Source organism: Euleptes europaea, chromosome 18, assembly GCF_029931775.1.
Source record: "Euleptes europaea isolate rEulEur1 chromosome 18, rEulEur1.hap1, whole genome shotgun sequence".
Lineage (NCBI taxonomy): Eukaryota > Metazoa > Chordata > Lepidosauria > Squamata > Sphaerodactylidae > Euleptes > Euleptes europaea.
The window spans coordinates 18,757,870-18,784,981 of NC_079329.1; the positions used below are offsets into that span (position 1 = coordinate 18,757,870).

The 27,112-nt window shown below is 39.5% G+C and overlaps 3 protein-coding genes across 3 annotated transcripts; 2 read left to right on the forward strand and 1 right to left on the reverse strand.

The window, feature by feature from the left end:
• Positions 1-872: 872 nt before the first annotated feature.
• On the reverse strand, positions 873-9,753 carry LOC130490687 (vomeronasal type-2 receptor 26-like). The gene is made up of 6 exons (XM_056864497.1): positions 9,602-9,753; positions 7,142-7,433; positions 5,584-6,423; positions 4,104-4,316; positions 2,461-2,587; positions 873-1,930 (listed from the first exon to the last, which is right to left on the reverse strand). The coding sequence occupies exons 1-6, from the start codon at positions 9,751-9,753 to the stop codon at positions 873-875; spliced, it is 2,682 nt and encodes an 893-aa protein (XP_056720475.1).
• A 6,028-nt stretch (positions 9,754-15,781) lies between these two features.
• On the forward strand, positions 15,782-16,720 carry LOC130490688 (olfactory receptor 13H1-like). The gene has a single exon (XM_056864498.1). It carries the CDS (start codon positions 15,782-15,784, stop codon positions 16,718-16,720), a length of 939 nt encoding a protein of 312 aa, XP_056720476.1.
• A 6,741-nt stretch (positions 16,721-23,461) lies between these two features.
• LOC130490689 (olfactory receptor 13H1-like) lies at positions 23,462-24,397 on the forward strand. Its single transcript, XM_056864499.1, has one exon. The coding sequence runs from the start codon at positions 23,462-23,464 to the stop codon at positions 24,395-24,397; it is 936 nt and encodes a 311-aa protein (XP_056720477.1).
• The last annotated feature ends 2,715 nt before the right edge of the window (positions 24,398-27,112 follow it).

Genomic DNA, 27,112 nt, shown 5'->3' on the forward strand with positions numbered 1-27,112 from the left:
TGCATTGATGTGAGTACCACCCTGGCCACCTTTGTAAATGTGGTAAGGAAAATGCTTATACTCTCCCTTGAACATATTGAACATACTACATATTGTGTAGTACTGCTGAAATAATTTTTCTGTAGGGAAAGATATTCTTTGTGGCAGTACAACTTGCGTAGGAGGGTTGAGCTATAGCATGTCTCCAAAAAGGATAGGTTTCCTATGAAGAAGTACATAGGGGTGTGCAGGTGCTGATTAGCCTTACTATCAAACATGCATGCATTTGTTGAGGTGTTAACATCTGCATGATTATCCAACAAAAGATGGGATGGGTGATCTATAGATGTGTGAACTCTCCATGTTATTGTCAATAATATATTGGTGACATCGCTGGAAATGTCTTAATATGTTGGTAATATCTGTTTCAGTTTTGCATATTGTGTGTGTGTGTGTTTGTGTGTGTTTGTGTGTGCTGACAAGTCACAGCTGATTTATGGCGATCCCCGTGGGGTTTTCAAGGCAAGAGACATTAAGAGGTGGTTTGCCATTACCTGTCTTCACATGGGCAGAGAGAGTTCTGAAATAACTGTGACTGGCCCAAGGTAACCCAGCAGGCTTCACATGGAGGAGTGATGTTATGACATCACTTCCAGTTTTTGCCAGAAGTGATGTCACACACCAGCATGACACCATTCTGCCTGTCCCTGGCTCCCAAATTCTCCCGGGATGCAAGGTGGCAGCTTGAGATTTCTAACAGGAAGCTTTGGTTTCCTATGGCAGGTGTAACTCATCCAAAAATAAAGCTAGGAACCTCAACACAAGAAATAGAAAGGGTGGGAGAAAACTGCTGAATAATAAACACAACAGCAGACATTTCAACATCTGGTTTATTAACTCCTCTTCTCTATTATCAACTTCCTGGAATTGAGATCAGTTCTTACAATGATAATGTAACATTTGGGGGAAAAGATGCAAGCCAAGAGCCCAGTGTTAGAAGCCAAGATGGAAAAAATCTCTACAGCCACAATATGCTTTCCTTTAGTGCTCACATAAGCTGGAAGAAAAGAGACCCAAACACTGCAAAACACCAGCATGCTGAAGGTGATGAATTTGGCTTCATTGAAAGTATCTGGCAATTTTCTGGCTAGGAAAGCTACAGCGAAGCTGACGATGGCCAGAAAGCCCACATAGCCCAGGACACTGTAGAACATGGTGATGGAGCCTTCATTACATTCCACAATGATCTGCTCAGCCTGTGAATGCATGTCAGCATGCAGGAAAGGAGGAGTGGTAGACACCCATGCAATACAAATGCCCACTTGAATGAGGAAGCTGGAAAGAACAATGAAGTTAGCCACACTTTTCCCTAGGAATTTTCTCAACCTATTGCCTGGCTTTGCGGCCTTGAAAGCCAAGACCACAATAACTGTTTTTGCCAACACGCAAGAAACAGATACAGAGAAAATGACGCCGAAAGCCATTTGTTGTATGATGCAGGTGTCCTTGACTGGTTTGCCAATAAAGAACAGGGAAGAAAGGTAGCAAAGCAGAATGGAGGTGAGAAGAATGCAGGTCAAGGGCCGGTTGTTCGCTTTGACAATGGGTGTATTCCAGTTCTTCCAGAAGATTTGCATCACCAAACAAGTGATCACAGAAAAGGAAAGAGCAAGAGAAAGTAAAACTATCCCCAAAGGCTCTTTGTAGGATAGGAAAGTAATGATCTTTTGTCTACATTGGTCTTGGTTTTTGTTTGGATACTGATCCTCAGGGCACTTGACACAATGAACTGCATCTGGAAAAGACAAAGACAAATTAATCTGTTCATTCCTATAACTGCTCTTTGTTTTGTTAAACAAATGTAACAAACGGTGGCTGAACTGATCCTCTGGACATTGGTAGCTGACACTGGCAATTTGCATTTTTGATGACTTTGCATGTGTAGACATCACTATGAAGAAAAAGAAAAAGAGTTGTTTTTTATATGCCAGTTTTCTCTACCTGTTAAGGAGAATCAAACAGGCTTACAATCTCCTTCCCTTCCTCTCCCCACAACAGACACCTTGTGAGGTAGGTGAGTCTGAGAGAGTTCAAAGTGAACTGTGACTAGCCCAAGGTCACCCAGCTGGCTTCATGTGGAAGAGCAGGGAATCAAACCCGGTTCTCCAGATTAGAGTCCACTCTAATGTCTATTTACTTCTTTGGTACTTTTTTATCCTGTAAGGATACACTGCTTTCTTCTTCTCCATTTTATATTCACAAGAACCATATGAGGTAGAATGAACTCATACAGAGTGATTGACATAGGATCACCCAGTAAACTTTGTGGCACACACTGGGGATTTGAAACTGGGTCTCCTATCTTGTATGGGCAAATTTTAGCCACTAAACTTCACTGGCTCTACAAACGATTATTATAAAATATCCCAATGACCACATGTAAAAGTATCCCCTCCCCAAAATCTATGTATTATTACTTACCTATGTTATTTGAAATCATGTTCTCTGGGCATGGAGCACAATCATAGCAACAAGGTGGTTTCCCCTCCTGAATTATCTGGCTGTACCCAAGATGGCAGCTCTCAACACACTTGGAGTGGGGCGGCATCTATTCAGAAAAGTTGGAACAATTTACGGGCAGAAAAGTACCAGCTGGATATTAGGATTGTTTTTAAAAAATATTTTTTACAGTAAGAGTTGTTCAATAGTGGAATCAGCTGCCTAGGGAGGTGGCAAGCTCCCCCTCTCTGGCAGTCTTCAAGCAGCAGCCTGATAAACACTTGTCAGGGATACTCAAGGCTGATCGTGCATTAATCAGGGGGGTTGGAGGAGATGGCCTGTATTGCCCATTCCAATGCTATGATTCTAGGAATTATTGGGCCTGTATTTTTTTGTCACGGTTGCCTTGTGTATCTTTCTTCACACACCCTCGAGCATCATATAATCATGATTTTTTTGTGTTTATTTTGTTTCAGGAGTTTGCCAAGGATACTGAACTAGCATTTTATTTTTGTTGAGACTTGACAGGCTTGAGAGACAAATACTCTGCTTAGCCTCTGCAGATATTCTGGCTGCACCTGCCTCATTCGAGAGTTGATACCTTAATTTTTCATAACTAAGCAAAATTATTACCTATGCCCAGATGAAATAAAATGTTTCGATCTTCTTTTTTAAGAACAGACCTTTCAGCTGAAGACATGCAATAATGTAGTGCCACTCTGACACTGAGAAAGGAGTTGGGCTGTATGGCCTCCAAAGTACCTTCCCGTTCTAACTTTCCATGACTCACCCAGAATTAACTCGGTCCTTTTAGCTGTATCCCCCCCCCACTTCATTATCTCATAACACTATACTAGATATTGTTCCATTCACTATTTTGGAGCCACACTATTGTGGCAATAGTGGGATTCTAAAAAGAAATTCCCTGGTGTCGGCATACTTAGCAGACACCAAGGAGGAAAAAACATTAAGGGGAGAAGCCCTTTATAGTACTTTCCCTACTGCTTATTGGAAAATCCATATATTGAGTTTAGATCGAAGAGCAGTCTGTATGTGCAGGGGGGAGGTAATCTAAATTCAATCATAAAATTAATTAAAATAGGATTTTTTGATCCTCTCTAGGCTGTAGCCGTCTTTCATAGTGTGATCAAACACTTATAAAAATACAAACATGGAATAATCACAAAACTGTCACAAAACTTCCACGTGTGCAGTAAAGTAGTAAATTGGTGTACATGTCATGTCTCTTTAAAAGTACACAATGCACTGGATCCAGCCAGCTCTTCTGCTGATGACAAAGAGTGAAGGGCGCCCCTTTGGATTACCTAAAAGACTACACTAGGGATCATAGGATCAGCATGAAGAAAAACCATGTGGGGCAGGGGACTGTAATAAATGGGGGAACCGGTCAAGTTCAAGTAAGAGATCTAATTGCATCCAACCCAATATGTTTATCAGCACTATATTCAATCCTCCCCCCCCCCAAAAAAAACATGTTTTAAATATGTTGTTTTTGCCAGGAGGAAAGAGACCTATTGCTTTGTAAAACAATTAACAGTATATAACACAAGGGATACTCTGAAATATGGACCATAGTTATTCACCTACTTGTGCTTTATTCCCACCTGTTGCAATCGATTATTCCACACAATGTTGCCCTCCTGGATGAAGAACTCATGGCTTGGTGAAATTTTTCCAACCTGGACTTCAAGGAATGATTGGTTGGGAAAGGTTACCCAGTTGACAACATCATACCCAATGGATAATTCCCCGTTCTCAAACAAGACTTCATGCAGAGCTCCATTGTTAAAGTGGATATTTTTCAGGGAAGACTGAAGCTAGATTAGGAGAGAATACCTCTGAATACCTTTCACGGAATCTACGCATACAATGTTCCATTCATTTTGACATCAGACATGAAATTCAAAGGAATAGAAGATAGGAGATTTCCTCCTCATCCAATGTGAATGAGAGCATGTAAGTTCCAATGTGTTGCATTGGTAAAAGCATGGGATTAGGACCTGGGACACCAGGTTTGATTCCCCACTCAGAGCCAGTAACAGTCTCTCAGCCTAACATATTTCAAAGGCTTTTGTGAGGACAAAATGGAAGAATTTTAAACCCCTTTTGTTTCCATTGAGGAGAAAAAAGGGGTAGCAATATATAAATACAAATGTGAAGACAACTTTTAGATAATGTGAGTTTACTATCGTGTAGCAAGACTTCATGTATATGGATTAATGATTTGGAATGTGGAATGAGTTTAAGAGAGAACTCAGCCAAGATTGTAAAAATTGGGTCCTTTTTCTCATTGTACCAAGCAGCTTTCTGCAAACATTTTTTTTCATATAGACCTGAGGAATACATAATATGACCATATAAAGCTGCCATATACTGCGTCAGACCATTGGCTCATCCAGCTCAGCATAGTGTACTGCTGCCTCAACAGCTCTCCAGTGCTTCAGGCATGGAAATGTCTTTCCAAACATTACCTATTTGAGATCCCTCAGCTTCCAGCTGCACAACATTTCTGCATCACTGTTCGTTATTCAATCCAGCTTTCCACTCGAAAAGGGTTTCCTAGTGAACTGTCCTTAGAAGCTAGGAAAGCTTCGTACTTTGGGAAGGGGCTGTGGCTCAATGGTCGAGCATCTGCTTGGCATGCAGAAGGTTCCAGGTTCAATCCCTGGCATCTCCAGTTAAAGGGACTAGGCAAGTAGAAGATGTGAAAGACTTCCACCTGAGATCCTGGAGAGCCGCTACCGGTCTGGGTAGACAATACTGACTTTGATGGATCAAGGGTCTGATTCAGTATAAGGCAGCTTCATATGTTCATGTGTTCATGTGTCACATTGATGAATAATGCTAGGAAAAGTTGAAGGCAGAAGGAAAAGAAGAAGACCCAACATGAAATGGATTGACTCAAGCAAGGAAGCCACGACCCTCAATTTGCAAGACCTGAGCAAGGCTGTTGACAATAGGATGTTTTGGAGGACATTCATAAGGTTGCCATGAGTTGGAAGTGACTTGACTGCACTCAACACACACTGTGATCATTTTAATTTTGTAGTTTCACTTGATTTAACATACTCATGATTATTTTACCTGCCATGGCTGAACATTCAAAGGCTTGAACTTGCCTCTCTTCGGCACGGTTCCTCGTCTGGATAAGCATATGGCATGTAAAGCATGGGCCACAGCATAGACAGCATTGTAGATTGTATAGCTTTGGCCAGTCATGTCCATCTCAAACCTAATTATAGGAAGACTCTCCAGCTTTTCATTCCCTATACATTTTTCAAATTGTTTATTGTTTTCACTGGACAGATGACAGTTGAAGGCATATTGCCAGAACACGCAGAAGAACTGCTTCATCGATTCATCTGGTTTGAAGGTGTGAAGAAAGTCCCAGAATCCTGGCACAGTTTTAGTGCTGATGCTGAAGGACAAAGCACCCTGAAAAAACTGTGCACCAATAATTATCCCAGACTGTGGGGCACTGAAATACCATTGAGGTGGCATAATCCAAACCTTCCCTATATAGATCTTGGTGACGAATTCAAAAACATCTAGCTGGTCTGATAAGAAAATGATTAACTGAGAGTCTCCCTTGAGAATAATCACATTGACTTCAGGTAATAAGACTGCAAGTATTAATTTCGGGAAATTGTCAAGAAACTGATTCTCAGTATGATAATTCTTTACTGTATCCTTATGCAGAAAAGCAACACAAATGCTGTGCTGGGCAAGGACAGGAATGAAGTTCTGCAAAAAGCTTTCGCCTCCATCATCATCTGAAACAATGAGGCCAATCCATCTCCACTGGAAATGCAAAAGCAGCTGGACAATGCCCATGTGATGAGTAGATTCTTTTGGGGAGATCCAATGCAAAGAAGGAGATCCAGTTTTCCCACAGAGTGAAGTCTTATGTGTACCATATGTGAACTAATAGGGAAACCAAAACTTATTAGAGTTGAAGAAATATCCAGAATGTTCGAACTGATCTATCTGGTAACCATTTCTCTGCCCATCCTCCAAGGGGCAGAAGATGCTTTATACTGAGTCAGACCAGTGTGCAAAATGCATAGGGATCTTTGTGTGGGATACAATAGAATATTTTCCCCACTGCACCACCATTTTTCTTCTCTGCTTATGCAGTTGTAAGCCTCCTTAATTTGACTTAATTTAAATTACCTACACAGCACAACTTGCCCTTCCTTTTCTCTTGCTCCAATAAATTCAGCTTTTAATTTCCTAAATTTTAAGATGCACAGCAAATTTTCACCAAGTCACTGAAAGGCACCCTGGACTAACATATTTGGCTTTTCTAAATAATTGCAACCTCTACATGTTTAGGCATGGTCTTTACTGGGGAGAAATGGTCAGAAACAAACTAAAAAATGCTTGTTTCTCTACACTGCTGTAATAGCTATTGTTCATCTGAATTTTCAAAGATTTCGACACAATCCCATAGAAATTCTCCAAACCAATCTTCATATAGATACCTTTTTGAGAAATGGAACATTCATTATGACTAATGGTATAATATTAAATGAATGGATGTTCTAACTAAAGAGATCAGTAAAGAAGGGACAATGTCTCGGAAAAACAACAACTGAATAGCCTAAGTATTCCATCCATAACCAAATATGCATCTACTTACCTGAGGAATCTTGTAGGTATTGAAAATGCTGGTTATCTCAATCATACTTTCAGTAGGGAACTCCCCAATAATGGAAAGTACATTGTTTCTCCTGTCACACAAGTAGTTGGGTGCATGTTTTTGCTCTGTAAAAAGTAGATCCAGGATGATTTCGTGTGTGGTTCTTGAATGAAAGAAATTGTCATAGATGTGGAATCCAAGGGTGACATTGGGCAAGAGTTTGGGATTCTTATTGATCTCATCGATGGCAAAAATCAGGGCGAGGACATGCTGATACTTTCTCATTTTTGTACTGCAATGAGATGGACAATGAGACTTAGAAACGGTTGTCAAAAACAAAATCTAACACAGTAGCAGCACATGTGTAAAGTTTGCTGAACCTCTGCTAGAATGAGAAGGGACAGTGAAGATGAGAAGATAAGATAGGAGGATATTTTGGTTGCACCTATTTTGGTAGTATTGTTGATGCAGCTAGGACAAATGGAAAAGCAGAGTTCATTTAAAAATGGGAGGAACTATCCTGAAAAAAAGGAAACACTGGACATCCTATCTGTGTTGCAGGGATGAGCATAATGCCCTTGTTTCCTTGTTTTAATTTTCATATATTTTTGCAAAAGATCAGAATTAAAAACTAGTATTGTCAAAGGCTTTCACAGTCAGAGTTCATTGGTTGCATAGGTTATCCGGGCTGTGTAACCATGGTCTTGGTATTTACTTTCCTGACGTTCCGCCAGCAGCTGTGGCAGGCATCTTCAGAGGAGTAACACTGAAGGACAGTGGACAGAGACGCCTCGTGGCGCCTCGTAACTTGACAGTGTATGGATGTGTGTGTATGTGTTTGCTTTTCTCTTTATTAAAAAAGTTTCATTTAAGAAGTTATACTTATTATTTTTGCCAGAAGGAGATGTATTCACCCTGGACTTACTCTTGCTTTATTAACCCAGGGTAATGTATCAAAGTCTTTAACAGTACATCAAAGGTATTGCTAAATACCAATTTGTGACAGCAATAGAAAAACTGTCACATGTCCTTCATTTTATCCATCTTGAAACTTGTGCCCTTTGAGGAAGATGTTTTTAATCTTCCTCAGTATAACTCTCATAAGATTGCCAATGCTCTACATTACAGAAGTTTTTTGGTTTTGTTTTTCTGTTTTTGTCTTTTCATGAAGATCTGACAAGTTGAAATTTAGCTTACCCTGTTGTAATCTCATCTCTTATGCATCTTTTATGAAACATAATGATTGAACACATGAACACATGAAGCTGCCACAATTACTCTATGCCATTCCAATATGGATCAATGCCTTTGCTATCTGTGTTGAAAGGGTACAATCCAAGTTTGTCCGGAAAATCATGGGTTTCCCATGTTGTGTCCCTTATGCAGCCCTATGCTTAGAAACTGGCCTTACCATGGTAGAAACAAGAGCCTGGCTTATGTCAATCAAGTATTGGCTGCAGATACACTTCCAAGCTGATCCCAGGAGTTTTTTACACCATATGCTGTCTGACTTCAACATCTTTAACTGGTACATTAGTATAATGGGTAAAATAAATCTAATGGGTCTCTCCATTGATTCTCTGTTTACACTTCCCTTCCTAAGTGCATATCAAATGGTTAAACGTAGAATTTTGGACATTGAATTACAAACCCTTGATAGCCTTGCCAAAAAAATTTGCTCCCCTTTGAGTTTTGAAATCCCCCTAACTACAGGTCGACTGGCTCCTTATTTGTCTGCCCTACATGCCCCGCAAATGCGTAGAGCATTTGCACTTGCTAGGTACAATGCTCTACCTTCAGCTGTTATGTTTGGACGATATAACCAAACCAGTCATTCGGCAAGGCTATGTCCCTGCAATTCAATTGAGTCGGTTTCCCATATCCTTCTTTATTGTCCTCAGTTTGATGTTATTTGTCACAATCTACTCGATCCTATTTTAACTAATATGTCAGGACACTCGGAGGCCCTGAAAGTTTATTGTCTTCTCAATGACTTGTCAACCGACATAACTGAAAAAGTAGCTGTTGTTTTTTTAAGTTCAGTAATCAAAAACAGACTGGATAAGGTTAATGATTGGTGTCCAATATCCCTCGTTTTCCTATAGCTATTCATCATTTGTATGGATCACTTATTGTATTGTATGCCAATAAAGGTCTTGAATTTGAATTTGAATTTGAAGCTGCCTTATACTGAACCAGACCCTTGGTCCATCAAAGTCAGTATTGTCTACTCAGACCGGCAGCAGCTCTCCAGGATCTCAGGCAGAGGTCTTTCACATCACCTACTTGTCTAGTCCCTTTAACTGGAGATGCCAGGGATTGAACCCGGGATCTTCTGCATGGCAAGCAGATGCTCTACCACTGAGCCAGAGCCCCCCTTATCATCTTTATCTCTAATGCAACTTTTAGAAATCCTAACCATCATCTGACAAACAGTATTAGTAATAAAGAAGAACTTACAGAGAAGAATAAAGGCTTCTATCTGGAGGCTCTGTAAAATTGAGCAAAACCACCAAGCTCTCTGTTAGATAGAGGACCCCACCAATTATGGCTTCTCCTGGCCTGTACAGGTTGTCTTGGATAGTTCTATAAAGGCTACATTTGGCTTCCATATCCTCTGCACACACAAAACATGGGAAAAGCAGCCATAACAACCAACTGACTGAAAATGCATGTCTACCCATGCCACAGCTACAGATGTACATTCTTAATCTTGAACAGGTCTACTCAGAATACTACTCAATGGGCCTTACTGCCAGGAAAGTGTCCTTAGGATAGCACTGAAAATCACGTTCCCAACTATGACAGTCAGCATAACAGGAAAGTGCATACAGCAATTTAGTCCCACCCCTCTATGGAGCAGCTGCCCAAATTTAATAGATGCATTTGAATTTTGTCATAGAAGTAGATTCAGAATATAAGTAGCAGCAGTGTAATTTAGATTGTTCCTTGACTGGTAACTCAACAGGAAATAAAATCAGTAATCGTGATTTTGAACACTAGTTAGATAATAATAGCGATTTTTATAATTACAGAGTAGAAAACTAATTCCCATGTGTCACCCATTTTCTGTACAACTGGAAAAAAATATTTTTCTAAGTTACCAAGAAGTTACTGCAGGTATGTCAGAGAGTGAGTTCATGAAAATTTGGTTCTGGATAAAATATATCCAAATTCATATTAAAATAAAGCTCCTTGGTAAATGGCAGAGGTACCGCCATGGCGCCTCGTAAACAGTTCCCGGCCCGCCAAAAGCTTGAAAAAAGCCTTTTTGTGTGGTTTTTAATTTTAAAATGGGGCTTTTCACCCCATTGAGAACAGCGATGCTGCGCCTGCTAAAAAGCAGGTGCAGCAACACCATTCTCGCCGCCGGCGTGCCGGGCTGAAAGGGCACAAAGAGCTGCCTACAGGCAGCTCCACCCCCAGGCATGCCCCGGCAACACCCCCTGGCACACTCCCAGGAATGTCGTCCCCGTACGCCGAAAGCTCAGGAATGAGCCGTAAGTCCACCGAAGTCAATGAAATAACTTCAGAAGATAACAAGACACTTGAGGATATACAAAAAGAGGATAAAAATATCATACCCACCTACTGCCAGCACTGAATGTTTGGGTGGCACTGTGATGGCTGGGAAGGTGCCATGCTCACCGATACCAGGCATTCACCAGCACCCTCTGACTTTCTGACAATATCTGTCTGGATGGCTTCCACCTGGACAGGGCAGACATCCAAGCCCTCTGATGCGAGCTCGGGCCAGCTCTCCAGGGAGGAAACAATAGAGAACGGATGGGGCACCTTCTGTGGGGACCCATAAAATTTGACCCCCTGACCCAATCTTTACAAACTTGGGGGTTCCTCTAAAAAGAGTCACCAGAAGCTATGCTGCAAATTTGGTGCCTCTACTTTAAAAAACAGCCCTCCATGGCCCCAGAAAGTTTCCCCAAAGGCTATAATGGAGTTGAACATTTTCAGATTCCAGAAAAAAAAAATGGGAGGGAAACCCATACCCATATGGGAATTCAGGGATTTTTAAGAATACCAAAAACTTTCAGGTCCAATATACCCGAATCCGAATTGCATACCCCTACCTGTTAGGTGCAGAACTGTGAGATGTCAGCAACAGAGTATGGACTTTGCTTTCCCTATTGGGTGTTGGATCAAAGTGCTGACCCAGTAGTGCTAAGTGCCTTTTCTGTGATTTTCTTGCCGTCAAGGTTCCTCAGCTCTCACTCTAAGCTGTCACGGCAGGGAGTTGTCAGACAGAGTCCCATGACCCGCACCCTTTCTCATGAGTTGTTGAGCATCCTGGCTGTGTTTTTTGTATGGCTGAGGGGCATGATTGGTACTGGGGAGGGGGCTTGGCCACCACAAGGGAGTGAAGTGTTTGGTTGCACCCTTAGTTGGCATCCATAGCTGCTTGGGGCCTCACGGGCATGGCTTTGGCAGTGTGGGGGGCACTTTTTTTTCATTCCATGGGCTCCTATGGGTTGCACCGCCATTTTTCTTGGTGCGACTTTGCGCCTCTCCCAGGGGGCATTCCCGGTTTGAACTCCAGCCACACCCCACAATCCACCCACTTTGACAACCATGCACCTGAGTTGTGCCAGCGTGTAGCAACTATGGAGAAGAAGAGTTGATTTTTTATATGCTGACTTTCTGTACCACTTAAGGAAGAATCAAACTGGTTTACAATCACCTTCCCATCCCTTCCCCACAAGGTACACCCTGTGAGGTAGGTGGGGCTGAGAGAGCTCTAAGAGTCCCAAGTCTCCCAGCTGTCTTCATGTGTAGGAGTGGGGAAACCAACCTGGTTCACCAGTTTAGTTTATGCCACTCATGTGGAAGAGTGGAGAATGAAACCCAGTACTCCAGATTAAAGTCCACCACTCCAAACCCCCGCTCTTAACCAGTACCCCACATTGGATGCACTGGTGCCCAAGAGCTGTGCAGCAGTGCTGGGGCCCTGTGCTGGTGTACCTGGTTCTGACACTGGCGTATCTCAGGGATATGCTGGTTTATGGGTCAGTTGGTTCCCTGATCCTGTTCACACATATCCATGATGCTGGAAGAGTTACACTATTTTAAGTCCACTGAAGTCAGTGCCATAACTTCAGAAGATAACAAGACACTTGAGGATGTACCAAAAGAGGATTAAAATATAGAGATTATTAAAAAAAACTGACTCCATTCTTATTTTGATAAAGACTTACACTGAAGATAAAATATTTATATCTCCATTAAGTTAATCTGTTGTCACAGAGAATTCTATGGGGGCCAATTATCTGCATTATTTATTTATTTATGAACCTCCAGTGCTAACTTTTCTAACATGGCAACCGAGTTCTGCACAATTAAGCTAGTGAACACCCTTTCTCTACGTTGCTCTAGAGGTTCTGCTATAATATTTATTTGAGGGTTTAAATATATATATATATATATATATATATATATATATATATATATATATATATATATATATATATATATATATATATATATGGATGGATAGATTAATCAGCTGTTCTTACTTTACAATTGTAATGAACTTTATATAATGTTTTTCTATGCTTGAAATTGAGATATTATCAATAGTACGGGAAAATCTGTAATATATCAGGATTACTTCCATCGGCAGAATGATTATTTTCTGATTTTAAAAGAGTTTTAAAAGGCAAGTAATGCATGTACTAATTATTTTTTCTCAATTTAATGATAAGCTGTCAAGGAGTATCATCTGATTGTATACATTTTCAGTTATTTCTTATCATGAACCATATACTAAATTTTAATGTTTCTGTCTTAGCTCAAGCAAAAATATAGCCCCCCTATTATAAAAAAAGTTATAGATTTTGAATGTTTTTAAAAAGATCAGCTTAGATTTCATATAAAAATTAAGGCTCTATTGTAGTCTGTCTGCTTGGCTATCAGGGCATTGTTTTAAAGTGTGTGTACAATAATAGTCTGACTTTCCACCCTATTTACATTAGCATAAACTAGTTGCATAAAAGCTTCTCTGTCAGATTGGTGCAAAAAAAGAGGGGGTGATTGTTTTATCTCATAATACATGCAGCATCCCCAAAGGCTTTGATATACTTTTTTGAATATTATGTACTTGCAAAATGTATTGCTTCAATATAGATAAATATATTTCATGGCAAAATTCAGTTTAAAAAAATAATCTGATTCAACAGAATATGGAAAGTTAATGTTTATAACAAATAGGATTATAGGGAGAGAGAAAAAACAAATGGACAAGAGCCCTCCCTTTCTTTAGTCTCCCTCCCAATACCATATTTCTAACATCTGATCCAAGTAAGTAGATACATGCTCAGGAAAATATTCCTTAGGTATCTGTATCATTTACTAGATCAGGAATCAGTTACATAACTGAATTTCAATGTGCTGGAACATTCAGTCTCAATTCCTTCCTTACCACAGCCACAGACCACATTATTTGTGTCCATATAGGTCTCATGATCCTCCACATAGCCTTTTTGGTCGATAAAGGGGACCTGTCTTCCCTTCTTCACCAGAAGAAGAACTGATTGGATCGAACCCAATATATTTACACATGGATTAATATTCTAACGGGTATTCTCAGGCATATGAACAAACATGAAAGACAGGAACTTTGAAAATCAAGGGCGTGATCCTTGACAATTCTGGACCACATTAAGCTTTGTGCTATTGTATAATAGGGTTTATACCAGAGTTTATCTTATGTGTCATCTGTGAAGACACTTGGTATTCAAAGTATATTATCTTCCTGTACCCCTAACAAGTCTTTAAGACTGGCCAGTATTTTTGTTCCGACATTGAAGATGGGGGCCTGAAGCAGAGAGAGTGTTTTGCTTGCCTCAGGCTAGTAAATTTGTACAGTTCAGATTTAGACTGAGAACCTAGTAGATCTCAACTAGAGTTCCTTTTTTCTATCACTAGCAGGTCAATATTCACACGGATTGGAGCCTGCCTGCTTGAGAAGAAGGGAGGAGGACGTTTTCTGAAACCACCAAAAGGTTTGAGCTAGACATCTTGGGGCCTGCATGAACAAAAGCCATGTGCAGGGCTGGATTTAGGTTTGATGAGGCCCTAAGCTATTGAAGGTAATGGGGCCCTTTATATGTCCAGCTGTCCCTTGTCAACAACAATTTGTCACTGTTTTTTTTTTTGTTGTTGTTGAATATATGCTATATGGTAATGTATGGACCTAATAGGTATCTAAAACCATTTGCACATAACAAAACATTGTTGCTGAATGTAGGTTTTATTTTATTTGTTTTTTATCTTATATTTTGTAAATGTACAAATGTACATGTTTTTTTTCCTTTAATTTTTTAATCCTGCCTGTGTTTCACCACACCCAAAATAATAGGCATGCTCCTTTGATACTAGAGAGAATAGGTATGCAGCATGACTAGTATCCATTCTAACTAATAGCCATGAATACCCCTCTCCTCCATGAATATGTCCACTCCCCTCTTAAAGCCCTCCAAGCTGGCAGCCAGCACCACATCCTGGGGCAGGGAGTTCCACAATTTAACTATGCATTGTGTGAAAAAATACTTCCTTTTATCTGTTTTGAATCTCTCACCCTCCAGCTTTAGCAGATGACCCCGTGTTCTAGTATTATGGGAGATGGAGAAAAATTTATCCCTGTCCACTCTCTCCAAACCATGCAAAATTTTATAGACCTCTATCATGTCTCCCCTCAGTCGCCTTCTTTCCAAGCTAAACAGCCCTAAGCGTCTTAACCGCTCTCCATAGGACAGTTGCTCTACTCCCCTAATCATTTTGGTTGCTCTTTTCTGCACCTTCTCAAGCTCTGTAATATCCTTTTTTAGGTGTGGTGACCAGAACTGTACACAGTATTTGTCTGTTGTGGGGAGGGGAAGGGAATGTGATTGTAAGCCAGTTTGAGTCTCCCTTAAGTGGTAGAGAAAGTCAGCATATAAAAACCAACTCTTCTTCCTCTTCTTCTATGAAATAACTGTACTCTGAGATATTACTTAAAGCAGGGCTTGACAAAACTCGGGAACTAATGCATAATGGTAGCTAGAAATTTAATTGTGGTGCCTAGTATTTTCAGCAATAATTTTGCTGTAAGGTGTCTCAGTGATCTAAATTACTTCAGAATTTATTTAGTTGTATCACATACAAATGCATGGGCATGATGTTCTTATTGTTGGTATATATGATATACACCATTCAATTGCGGTAGATATATTCGTTTCTCAACCAGTTGCTTTGGATACTGGTTCTACTATTCAATGACAAGGAGCATTTTAAAGAAATAATAAAATGATGAGAAATTGGGGAGAAGTTAGGTTTCGATTAGAAATTGTTTGCTGTCACAAAGACAATAAGAATTATCCCATATTTATGTATAAACTGTAATACTTTTGTCAGAACCCTAATAAAATTACAAGAAACTCAGAAGATTTTAGGATTTGGTTTTGTGGTAGCATTAATTAGAAAATATGGTCATTAAAATACAAACCCTAAGAAGATGAGAAATAAGTCTGGCTGTTGTGTTCTTGGGCTGGCTCCTAAAGCCAAAGAAAATTTGTCAAGGGCAACATTTGCAAATATAAATGCCTTATATTTCTTTCTGTTTATGTCCCCCTTTTCAGATCAGCCTCTATGCAGGAAGTAGGAGCAAATGAGACAGAAGTGACTGAATTTATCCTCATTGGCTGGTCCGGACGACCCAAGCAAAGGATGGCCCTAATGGTCTTCTTGATCATTGCTTATGCAGTAACAGTTGTTGGAAATGGACTCATTGTGTTAGTGTTTGTATCCGATCCACGGCTCCACAACCCCATGTATTTCTTCCTGTGTAATTTGTCCATCCTTGATCTTTGCCTCATAACAAATGCGGTCCCACAATCTATAGCCAACTGTTTAGTGGACCGCCCTATTGTGTCTCTCCCTTTGTGCTTCACCCAACTCTATGTTGGTTTATGCTTTGGGTCAACTGAATGTTTCCTTCTGGCTGTCATGGCTTATGACCGTTACGTTGCTATCTCCAATCCACTGCGCTATACTCTCATCATGAATATGAGAGTTTGTATCATCTTAGCCACTGTGACATGGACTACTGCCTTTATGCTTACTGTTGTGCCCTGTCTTGCTAAGCCAGCTAGATTCTGTGGAAACAATGAAGTTGACAGTATTTCATGTGAATTTAAATCTGTATTTAAGCTCATTTGTACAGATACTTCTCTGAGCCAAGTAAGCATTTACTTCACCAGCAGCTTTACATTAGTTTTCCCCTTAAGCTTTATCCTTTTTTCCTATTTGCGCATTCTTGTGGCCATCTTTCGGATACATTCAGAAGGTGGCAGGATGAAGGCTTTTTCCACATGTGGGTCCCATCTTGCTGTGGTGTCCATGTTCTATGGCACTTGTATCTTTGCCTATCTTCTTCCTCAGACAAAGAGCACAAATGACACTGAAAAAATAGTATCTGTATTTTATGGAGTGGTGACACCCATGATGAACCCTCTAATTTACACCCTCAGAAATCAAGAAGTCATGGGAGCACTGAAGAGACTGCTAAATAAAAAAAATGTCACATAAGATGTGATCTCTGGCTACAGGGAAACGTTTTTCTTAATTATGGGTAGCAGCATTCAGTTGTTGGTTCTTTCGGTTACATAATCTTCTTTCCCCCCTTTTGTCAAGCTGTTATTTATCACACATTCTATTTTATCTCCTGTTCAGGAACAAAAAAAATGGTCTTGTTACCACAACCTGGGCTGGATCCACCCATCCTTTATCATTGGTCTTGCCCAATTCTCTTCTTTCATGTAGCCCCATCCTGCATGGCTTTTGTCTGTGTAGGTCCCATGATCTAAACTAACTATAGCCTTTGGTAAAAGTGGCCCCTTCTCTCTCTTTTACCAGTGGAAATATTGTTAGAATCCAATCCCTTAACTTTACAATATCTTGGATCCAGACTAGATGTTTCCACAGGTGCAAAACATTCTACCTACAAAGCATGATTTCACCTACTCCTCTCACATAATCCCAAAATGTCCACCACTGAGAGAGAAAGAACTCCCAGGAACATTTGGGGCTGCCATAGGAGGAGGGAGGCAGGATAATCAAGTTTTGTGGGTGACCAGCTGAACCAGTCTTCTGAATCCAACCCCTCTCTCTGCCTTGAAAGAGGACCAGAGGCTGATCCTCAGCTCAGTGGAATATTTGCATTTTGCAGAGCTGTTGTATATAATTCCTAAATACAGGAACCATTAAATTACTTCAGTAAGAACTTGATCACTGGAAAGGAGTCAATATGGTAACTAGCTTAGCACAGTAGTGGGATTTTAAAGTAAAAAATATGCTTAAAAGTCCCCCCACCAATTATGACTTCTCCTGGCCCAGCTGCCCCAGCTGGATTTTTTTCTCTTCCCCACCATCTCATAAATCCAAACAGAGTTTTGGGAATGGGTTGGGTCATTTCAGGTATTGCCAACCCAAAATGAAACTAGGAATGTGAAACTAGGAATTGTTTAAGTTCAGGGATATCTGAATGCACACAGCCAGTACAGCAGCATTCACCTGATTTTCCCTTTGTATAGTTTTCTTTTTTTGGATTTATCACCCTCATTTCTGATTTGTAAGAATGTCATTGACTGAATTCACAGTCCATCAGAGCTGTGTATTGTACGTAGTTCTTGTACTGTTCTAAAACATAGTCACTGTTGCATATTCCCAACATCTTGATGCTCCTAAAGTTAGAATATAATATTGTCGAAGGCTTAGAATATGATTTTAACGAGATGATTCTCCTAAAGTGAGAATATAGTTATTCTAACAATGGCTCTTGTATGGATTCTAACGGTGTCATATTAAGCCCAGAATTCTGTGCATTGACAGCAATCTAGTAGATGTTCTAGGGAGTCCTGCAAATAGGAAATGATGGACAAAACCATTCTCTCCTTCAGAACTATACTTATTTTGAAAGTGGAGCTTTCAGTTTATAAAGAGAGTAATTGGCTGCTTGCTAATTTAGGACATCACCTTCAGGTATGTGTCTTCTAATTGTACCAGGGATCATTAAAAGATTTTAAAAAAAACCCTTTCCATGAGTCAGAGTTTGTTTTATTTACTTACTTTTTAAATTGAAAGATCATATATAATTCCCAAAAAATTGTCCATCATTTTATCAACCTGTGTCACATTCTACCCCATGTTTTATTTTTTATTTTTTTAAAAAAATCTGGTGAAATGTCATAACTGAAAAAAAAAATCCTTATATTACATGAAACAATGAGAAGCCATTTATTTTAATTGTGGATTCATCATGGGTAATTTAATTGATGTCAGTGGTTTTGTGATATTATGCTAAATGTAGTACTTAAAAATGCACAAGAACAGAAGGCTGGAAAATCTAGGCTGTCCCATCCCATGCATATTACTTAGAAATTAATTTCACCGTGTTCAATGGACTCACTGTGTTCAGTCTTTTATATTATAACCAGAAACATCTTGAATTCCAATTGGAGAGCTGAACTTAAATTTCTCATTGAAACTTACAGTGTTACAAAATGCTTGATTCTCGGCTATGCTGGGTGATCCAACAAATTATGTTCATAGTTTCCAATCAGAATTTTGCCTTGTGTGCAGAAACATATTTCAATGTGCATGCAGCTCCTCCAGATTAGGGTAACCAAGAGCAATGCAATATAGGTTAAAACAATTAATCATATAGGATGTATGTAGGAAGCAGAAATGACAAATCTCCGCAACAGAAGTGTTCAAGGCTATCTATCAGAAATGAAGTTGTAACTATTGAAATAGTTTGAGATGCGGCTGTTCAGACCATTAAGGCCAGCTCAATTTGTCACATATCAAGATCTCTTAAAATGGGATGGTAATTAATGCTCGTTAAAAGACTATGATGACGTCAAGGATATTTTGACCTGGTTTCCATATCATCAGATAAATTCCGTTTTTATTCAGGATCAGAAAACAGGATTATCTAAAAATAAATCAAGTTTCAAAAACTTTTGTTGGATACAAATGACTACTTCATATTCAAGGTGTATAAATTATTGTTAGAACTTTATTGCGAGCAAGAACAAATAAAACCCACTATGATTACCTGGGCACAAATGCTGGGCCATGATATTCTATTATATAAATGGGAAAGACTTTGGTCACGAGATATGAAACTCATACTTTCTCAATCACTAAGGGAAAATGTCTATAAAATGATGTATAGGTGGTACTTAACACCCAAAAAACTAGCAATGGCTTACAAATCTATGTCCCCGAAGTGCTGGAGATGTAACAACAAAATAGGCTCATTTCATCATATGTGGTGGACTTGTGATAAAGCAAAAAATTTCTGGGACATGATTTATAATGAAATAAGGTTGATTATACAGAACAATGTACCTAAGTCACCTAAGATTATGTTACTAAGTATGATTCCAGACTCTATTTTAACTCAGAGATATGCCACCACTACTGCAAGATTGATATATGTAGCTAAATGGAAGACAACGGAAATCCCAGACTGGATACAAAAGATGTTAGAACTGGTGGAGATGGCAAAACTTACTGCATTGATAAATCAAAAAGACAATGTACAATTCATGGGTGAATGAGAGGCATGGAGGGTTTACTGTGAAAATGAACTTCAAATGGGGAAACTCAAAGGTTACTCATTGATCTAATCCATTTTTATTACTATAAATAATGTTTAACAACAAAATTATAATCTTTATATTATGGTTGATTTAAAATAATAAACAGGCGTTTATGGTTTGAAATAATACGTAACTATAAATTAATTGATATTAAATAAAGAAAGTATACTTAAATGTTTAAAATAATATTAGGATTAGAATTTATATACAAAAGAGTAAATAAATTTATAACAAGATGGAGGGAGATGAAGGGGAAGTCATTATTTTTTCTTAAGATAAAAATGTATTTTCAACAACAACATATGTTTTTTTGTTGTTGATAATTTTTATCAATTGTTGAAATGCTTGTTTATAATATTATGGAAACATAATAAAAATGTTTTTTTTTTTAAAAAAAAGAGATGCAGCTGTTTAGACACACCACTGCAAGCAACTGGCAGGTTGCTGAAACATCATTTGGGTATATCATCTCTTTGAAATGAATGGGACCTGCACCATTTAAAGACAATATATTGTTTTCATAGCAATCTCTGGCAATCTCGACCAGCTGTGTCTCACAAGTCTTTTGTGGTCTCCTTTGATATGTGTGCTGCAAAGAATAAACTTTAAGAAGCATGTTCATCTGACACTGAGTTATTAATTTCACAACTGAATCATGGATTTAAATAGGGTTGCTAACCTCCAAGTACTAGCTGGAGATCTGCTGCCGATAGAGATCAGTTCCCCTGGAGAAAATGGCCACTTTGGCTATTGGACTTTATGGCATTGACATCCCTCCCCTCCCCAAATCTCACCCTCCTCAGGCTCCACCCCAAAAACCTCCCACAGGTGCAAACCCTAGATTTTAAAAATATTTTGTCAATTCCATTCTCTAATCGTGATGGGAGGAGGGATTACAAACAAAGTTCTGAGGAAGTTTTAAGGGTAGCCAAATGTTACTCAATAAGAGCTGCAACATTTTCAGCTGCATCCCATAAATCTTGTTTTGTGTCTCTCTGTGTTGTTGTTTTGCCAAGTAAAATAAAATAATTATTCCAAAACACCGAATGGACCAGTGGTAATTTTTTTTTTTTTTTTTTTGGTAAAACATAAGAAGTTGTGAGGGGGGTAACTTTCATGTTCATAGACGCTATAGATCTTGCTTAAGGGCATTCAACAAATTACTCCATGGGGATCTTACCAGGTGGGAATGTAGTGTAAGAAAAAATAAATAACCTAATGCATTCTTGGCTTGTCCGTATGATACTGATTCTGTGAAAATGACTCATGAGTCACCCTCCTGTTAGAGATGCAAACTGATGTTTCCTTTATAAGACCAGCCATTGAAGAACAAGGAGACTTAAGATAAACAAGGGGAACTCAGACAGCAACTGTACTCTTTTTAACTTTTACACACACCTTCTATGTTTTTTTTCCACTTTAGTGAAGTGAAGACTGAGACTAGCAGAATCTGAGAATTTTTTTAACTCTTATTGGTGCTGATAGACTTCCTGCTTTGAATTTATGACTCGAGATATTTGAACCACCATTATATTTAAATCAACAACTCTATTATCGTCGAAGGCTTTCACGGTCAGAGTTCATTGGTTCTTGTAGGTTATCCGGGCTGTGTAACCGTGGTCTTGGTATTTTCTTTCCTGACGTTTCGCCAGCAGCTGTGACAGGCATCTTCAGAGGAGTAACACTGAAGGACAGTGTCTCGATTATTAACTCTATTATCACTCCAAATTTTGCCTCCCAGTCTTACTTTGACCCCCTCCCTCCCAAGTTAAACATTATTGTAAAGGAAAATAAATTCCTTAATGACTTGATTAAAAGAAATACAAATTGTACTTCAGGATCTTTTTTTAGAACACAATGGATTGTCAGTGATTCAAGAAGTAAATACACACACACACACACACACACACTCAAGGTAAGCCATTTGTTTCTTTGTTTTCATTGACATGGGGTTTTTCATGAACTTTCAAAAATTATTATTAAATGCAGTGAAAGTAGTGTGGTTCACTATTATGAAGAATATGCAGAAATTCAATATCTGTTATGTGTAAGTAATATGTAAGTGTTCTTCTTGAGGTCTACTTTTGTGTTTGAACAAAGCTTCTCTGTTGGATTCATAGCTTCCCTTAGTTTCTGCTGAAGGTTCCAGCTAAACCTCCAAGCAGGTAATATTTCCCATAGGACTACTGGATGCTATACCATGCTGATGGTGCATTGGCTTGACTTTCTGCCTTTACACTATGCCTAGTCAGTTGCTACAAGGGTTTTGCAATCATCTTTCCTTTTCTATTACTCCTCAGTATCAAGTGGGTAGTCATCTACCACTTGGTTCAGTAATGCATTCCTCCAACACAAGAAATCTTTCTCTGATACAGAAGGCTCTTATTTCAGCAGAAAGAGGGCTCTCTGTGTTAGAGGAATTCACTAATCAGTGATAAATAGATACAAGTGCCCCATAAGGCATTCAAGGCAAGAGACAAACAGAGATGGTTTGCCATTGTCTGCCTTCACATAGCAACTCTGGATTTCATTGGTGGTCTCCCATCCAAGTACCAAATTGGAGCTAACTCTGCTTAGCTTCCAAGATCTGATGAGATTGGGCTAGCCTGAGCCATCCAGGTTAGGGTGAGTATTGCATTAGATTCAGTTGTTCCTGTGGCAGAGGCAGACCAGTTGACTCTCATTGTGATCTATACAATTTTTCTGAAGTTCCTAAGCACATATGTAGCTATTTTCAATTACTCCCTTCCACTATAAAATGGGGAGATTGAGCCAGTCAGCTTTTCTGCTGGTGAAAATGGAAGGAAGGTTCCACTTTGTTCACTCAGCTAGGTTGTGCTAGATTTCACGGGACCTGGGTGAGATTAAGTGAAAAACCTGGCGGGATCCAACCAGAGACTTCCACTTTGCCGATACAGGTAGTGTTTTTCCCCCCTTTAAGATATTAAAATGTTTGAAAGAATTGCTTACAATCAGTAGCTGAAACAGACAGCAAATGTCATCCTCAGATTATCTTTTCCACATAGTTGAGCTATTGCAAGTCTCAATGTGTTTGCTTCCCTGTATATTTAAGTTTTACATACAAAAAGACTACATTTTAAACTCCTCCAAATTTCAAATTCCACCAAAACAGTAGGGTAGTAGAAATTTGGATATTATAAGTATTGTTAACTTAGAGCAGCCTAAGATCATATGACATTCCTTAGTTTGATTTTTTTTGTAAGAGCTTTGCAGTGCACTCTAAACAGAATCTCATCCCTTTAAGCTCATTGATTTCAAAGGACTTCAAAGGGTTTAACTCTGTTTAGGATTGCACTCTTGTTGGATTAGGATGGGTAGATTTGGAGGCAGGTTATTTTTGTAACAACTGTTAAGGAAAAAACAGGCAAAACATAATGATTTTATAATAAAAGTTTTCCTTTATAAGGGGAAAGCTCCACTCTTCACATATGGGTGTAGTATGGTGCAACTCATTATTTTCAGTGCTAGTTGCAATTTATTTTTTAAAACCTTTTATGTGTTGAAGATATTACATCTATCGCATTAATAGCAACAGAACTAGTATTCATTGCTGTTAACCATTTTATACCTGGGGTACAAGAATGTGACATGTTCAAGATAGAAATTGTATTCTTTTCCTTTTTGACCAGAAAAAATCCTCATGTCGGAACTAGGAGAACTGAATGATACTGAAGTAACGGAATTTGTCCTCATTGGTTTCTCTGGAAAACCCAAGACCAGGATGGGTTTAATCGCCTTTATGACAATTGTCTATTTGGTGACCGTAATAGGAAATGGAGTCATTGTCTTGGTGGTCGTAACTGAGACCCAGCTCCACAACCCAATGTACTTTTTCCTTTGTAACCTATCCATACTTGATATCTGTTTTTCGACATCTTCTGTCCCACAAGCTATTGCCAACGCTTTGGTGGACAGGCCTGTCATGTCCTTTTCCATGTGTTACACTCAAATGTATATAGGTGTCTACTTTGGGACGACTGAATGTTTCCTGCTAGCTGTCATGGCTTATGATCGGTATGTTGCTATCTCCAACCCCCTGCGTTATATGATCATCATGAACTGGAATGTTTGTATTATATTGGCTGTTTTCGCATGGACATTTGCCTTTACTTTATCTATTCTTCCTGGCATTGTTAATCCAGCACGGTTCTGTGGTCGCAATGAAGTGGATCATTTAACATGTGAGGTCACTGCTCTCCTGAGATTGGTTTGCTCAGATACCTCTGTGAATCAGCTGGTAATGTATTTTACAAGTAGTTTTAGCCTGGTTTTCCCTTTCTGTTTTATCCTCTTTTCCTACATGCGTATTATTGTGGCCATTCTGAGAGTCCATTCATCCAGTAGTAGGTTGAAAGCTTTCTCAACCTGTGGATCTCACCTGGCTGTAGTCTGCCTCTATTATGGAACTTGCATATTCTCTTACTTAAAACCTCAGCCGAAGATTAGGCAAGAGAGGGACAAAATTATTTCTTTATTTTATGGAATAGTGACACCCATGTTGAATCCTTTAATCTATACACTGCGAAACCAGGATGTGATAGGGGCACTTAAAAGACTCGTAGGAAAGAAAGTCTGATCCTCTGTGTTGTGTTCATTGTAACTTGTGGACACGGATAACTACTTTGAATCTGGGTTGACATTTTTATCATTTTAGTTTTCTTGTATTTTTCATGCTGTTTTCATTATTTGGCCAATAAAATTGCCTTTGTTCAAATGTAGTTTATGATTACTCCCAAAATATGAAGACAATAATCTCTTCAGAAATAGGGGGTGGATAAAAGTTGAAAGCGGTGCTTGTTTTCTGTACTTATGTGGTCCATTGCTCTGTGTGCTCATTAGTTCACATGTGTAGACTAACCTATCACTTTAGATACATAAATAAAAACTCAAAGCTGTTTTATTAGTTGCTTTTGGGGGGGGAATGGTGAAGTCAAGTTTGCAGGGAGTTTTCAGAAAAATAACCTTGGCAAGTAACAAAATAATAATAGGAATGAGGAAATTCAGGATATTTATAAACAATAAATATTTTTGTAATCAAGCTGTATCTGATGTATTTCACAGACAGGTGCTGATACCTCTGATATACACTGAGATAGAGAACCGTTGGCAGTCACTGCTTAGTCAAATATACTTAAGCTTGTCTCAAGATTTCAAATGTTGGCGGAGTCAGGAACAAAACACACAATTTCCCCCCGTTTTCTTCCTGAAAACTAGTTACGGCTCACCCCCTTCACTTGGGGACTATTTCCCTAGGGAATAACACTCAAATCACTTCCCTCACACACCAAATCATCCCTGATCCATAAAACAAAACAGAACACTGTGTTCCTCTCACTCCAGCTGCCTTCCTTACCTGTCAGCTTCAACAGTCAGTTCCCAACTGTCAGTTTCTAACTGTCAACTGCCAACTGTAGAATTCCAAGGGTTTTCTTTTTTTCTTGTAGAGCCTCCTGTCACTCAAGGTTCCATGTCTGGGACAACTCATCATTATGCAGCTGCCTGTGACACTAGGCAACCACAGTATTCCAGACTGGGTTATCTCAGTAAATGGCAAGAGGAGGGGGCAGGGCCCTTTCCAGGCCTATTTAGGCCTTTAGAGGGAGGACTTATTGGAGCCAGGCATGGCTAGAGTTGCCAGCTCCAGGTTGGGAAATTCCAGAAGATTTTGTGGTGGAGACTGAGGAGGGCAGGGTTTGGGGAGGGGAGAGGCCTCAGCTGATTATAATGCCATGTAGCCCATAGGGTTGCCAACCCCCAGGTGGCACCTGGAGATCTCCTACTGTTGCCAGAACTGGAGGGGGGAACTAGCATGTTATAGGGTGAACTGATCTCCAGACGACCAAGTTCAGTTCTCCTGGAGAAAACTGTGGCTTTGGACGCTTGACTCCATGGCATGATACCCTTGCTGAGGCCCCTCTCCTCCCTAAACCCCACCCTCCCCACGTTCCACCCCCAAAATCTCCAGGTATTTCCCAACCCAAAGCTGACAACCCAAAGAGTCCATTCTCCAAAACAGCCCTTATCTCCAGGGGGACAGATTTCTGTTGTCTGGAGTTCAGTTGTAATTCTGGGATATCTCCAGGTCCCACCAAGAGGTTGTCAACACTAGGGCTGGAAGTGACCTCTGGGTGACTTGATGCCACCTGACTTGGATGTCCCAACTAGGTCTGATGCTTGCTACTGTTCAATAGTATCCATCCTATGAAATTCAGTGTGGTATAGCAGTTAGAGCTTCAGAGCAGGGTCTGGGAGACCCAAATTTGAATCCCCATCTTACTATGGAAGCTTATTGGGTGATTTTGGACCAGTCACATACTTTCAGCCTAACCTACCTCACAGGGTTGTTATGCTGACAAAAAGAAGGAGAGTAGAATAATGTAAGCTGTTTTGGTCCCCACTATGGAGAAAGGTGGGGTATATAAAGTTAAGAAATAATAAATATTGCTGAAGATGGGAGGCAGATAAAAGATAGGCTGGTGAATGACTGAGAAAGCAAAAATAAAGCAGGGAAGGGAAGATGGTATGGGGGTCGCTAGGAGGAGGGAAAGAGGAAATAGTGTGGTGATGTACCCTACAAGTCTTTGAGGGTTCCCTACCATTCAAGTAGGCTTGACCCAGTGGCCAGCACCACACAGCTACAATTTTCCTGGTAGAGGCTGCCGGGTGGTGAGGGAAACTTTAAGATAGAGGGACAGTTAAATGTGGGTTGGCTATTAGATAGGAAGGAGATAGGGTTGCCAACTCCAGGTTAGGAAATACCCAACAGCTTGAAGAATAAAAGATCCATATCAGGTTTACAAATGGATGTTCCTTTGGAAAGGGCATCATGAATTTATGGAGTTTAGGAGTAAGGCCATTGACTATAACCCTGACTATTCCTGGAAAGTGGTATGAGAGTCTGCATTTTGCATTTCTTCAGAACATTTTTTTTCTGGATGCAGCTCCTGGGATTATACACAAATGGGAATGTGTAAAGAGTAGTAGTTGTTATTAAAAAAAAGTAAGACATCTAATTAAGAAACTCCTATTAGACTTTTCATTTCCCTTGAAGGATTCTATAAGACAGAAGGATAATATTTGCCTTTGACATGGCATCTATTTTTATATACTTTAACTTTCATTGGAAAACACAGACTTTGTTAATGAACATTTATTGTGTGGGAACCTACTATACATATCAAAAGATGAGAACATCTTACTGCATTCAGGCAAATGAGAGTGACACAGAGTGCATCCTACTTTCTGGTACGTGGTTACAGTTTTTACAATTATTTTTAATGTAACCATGACT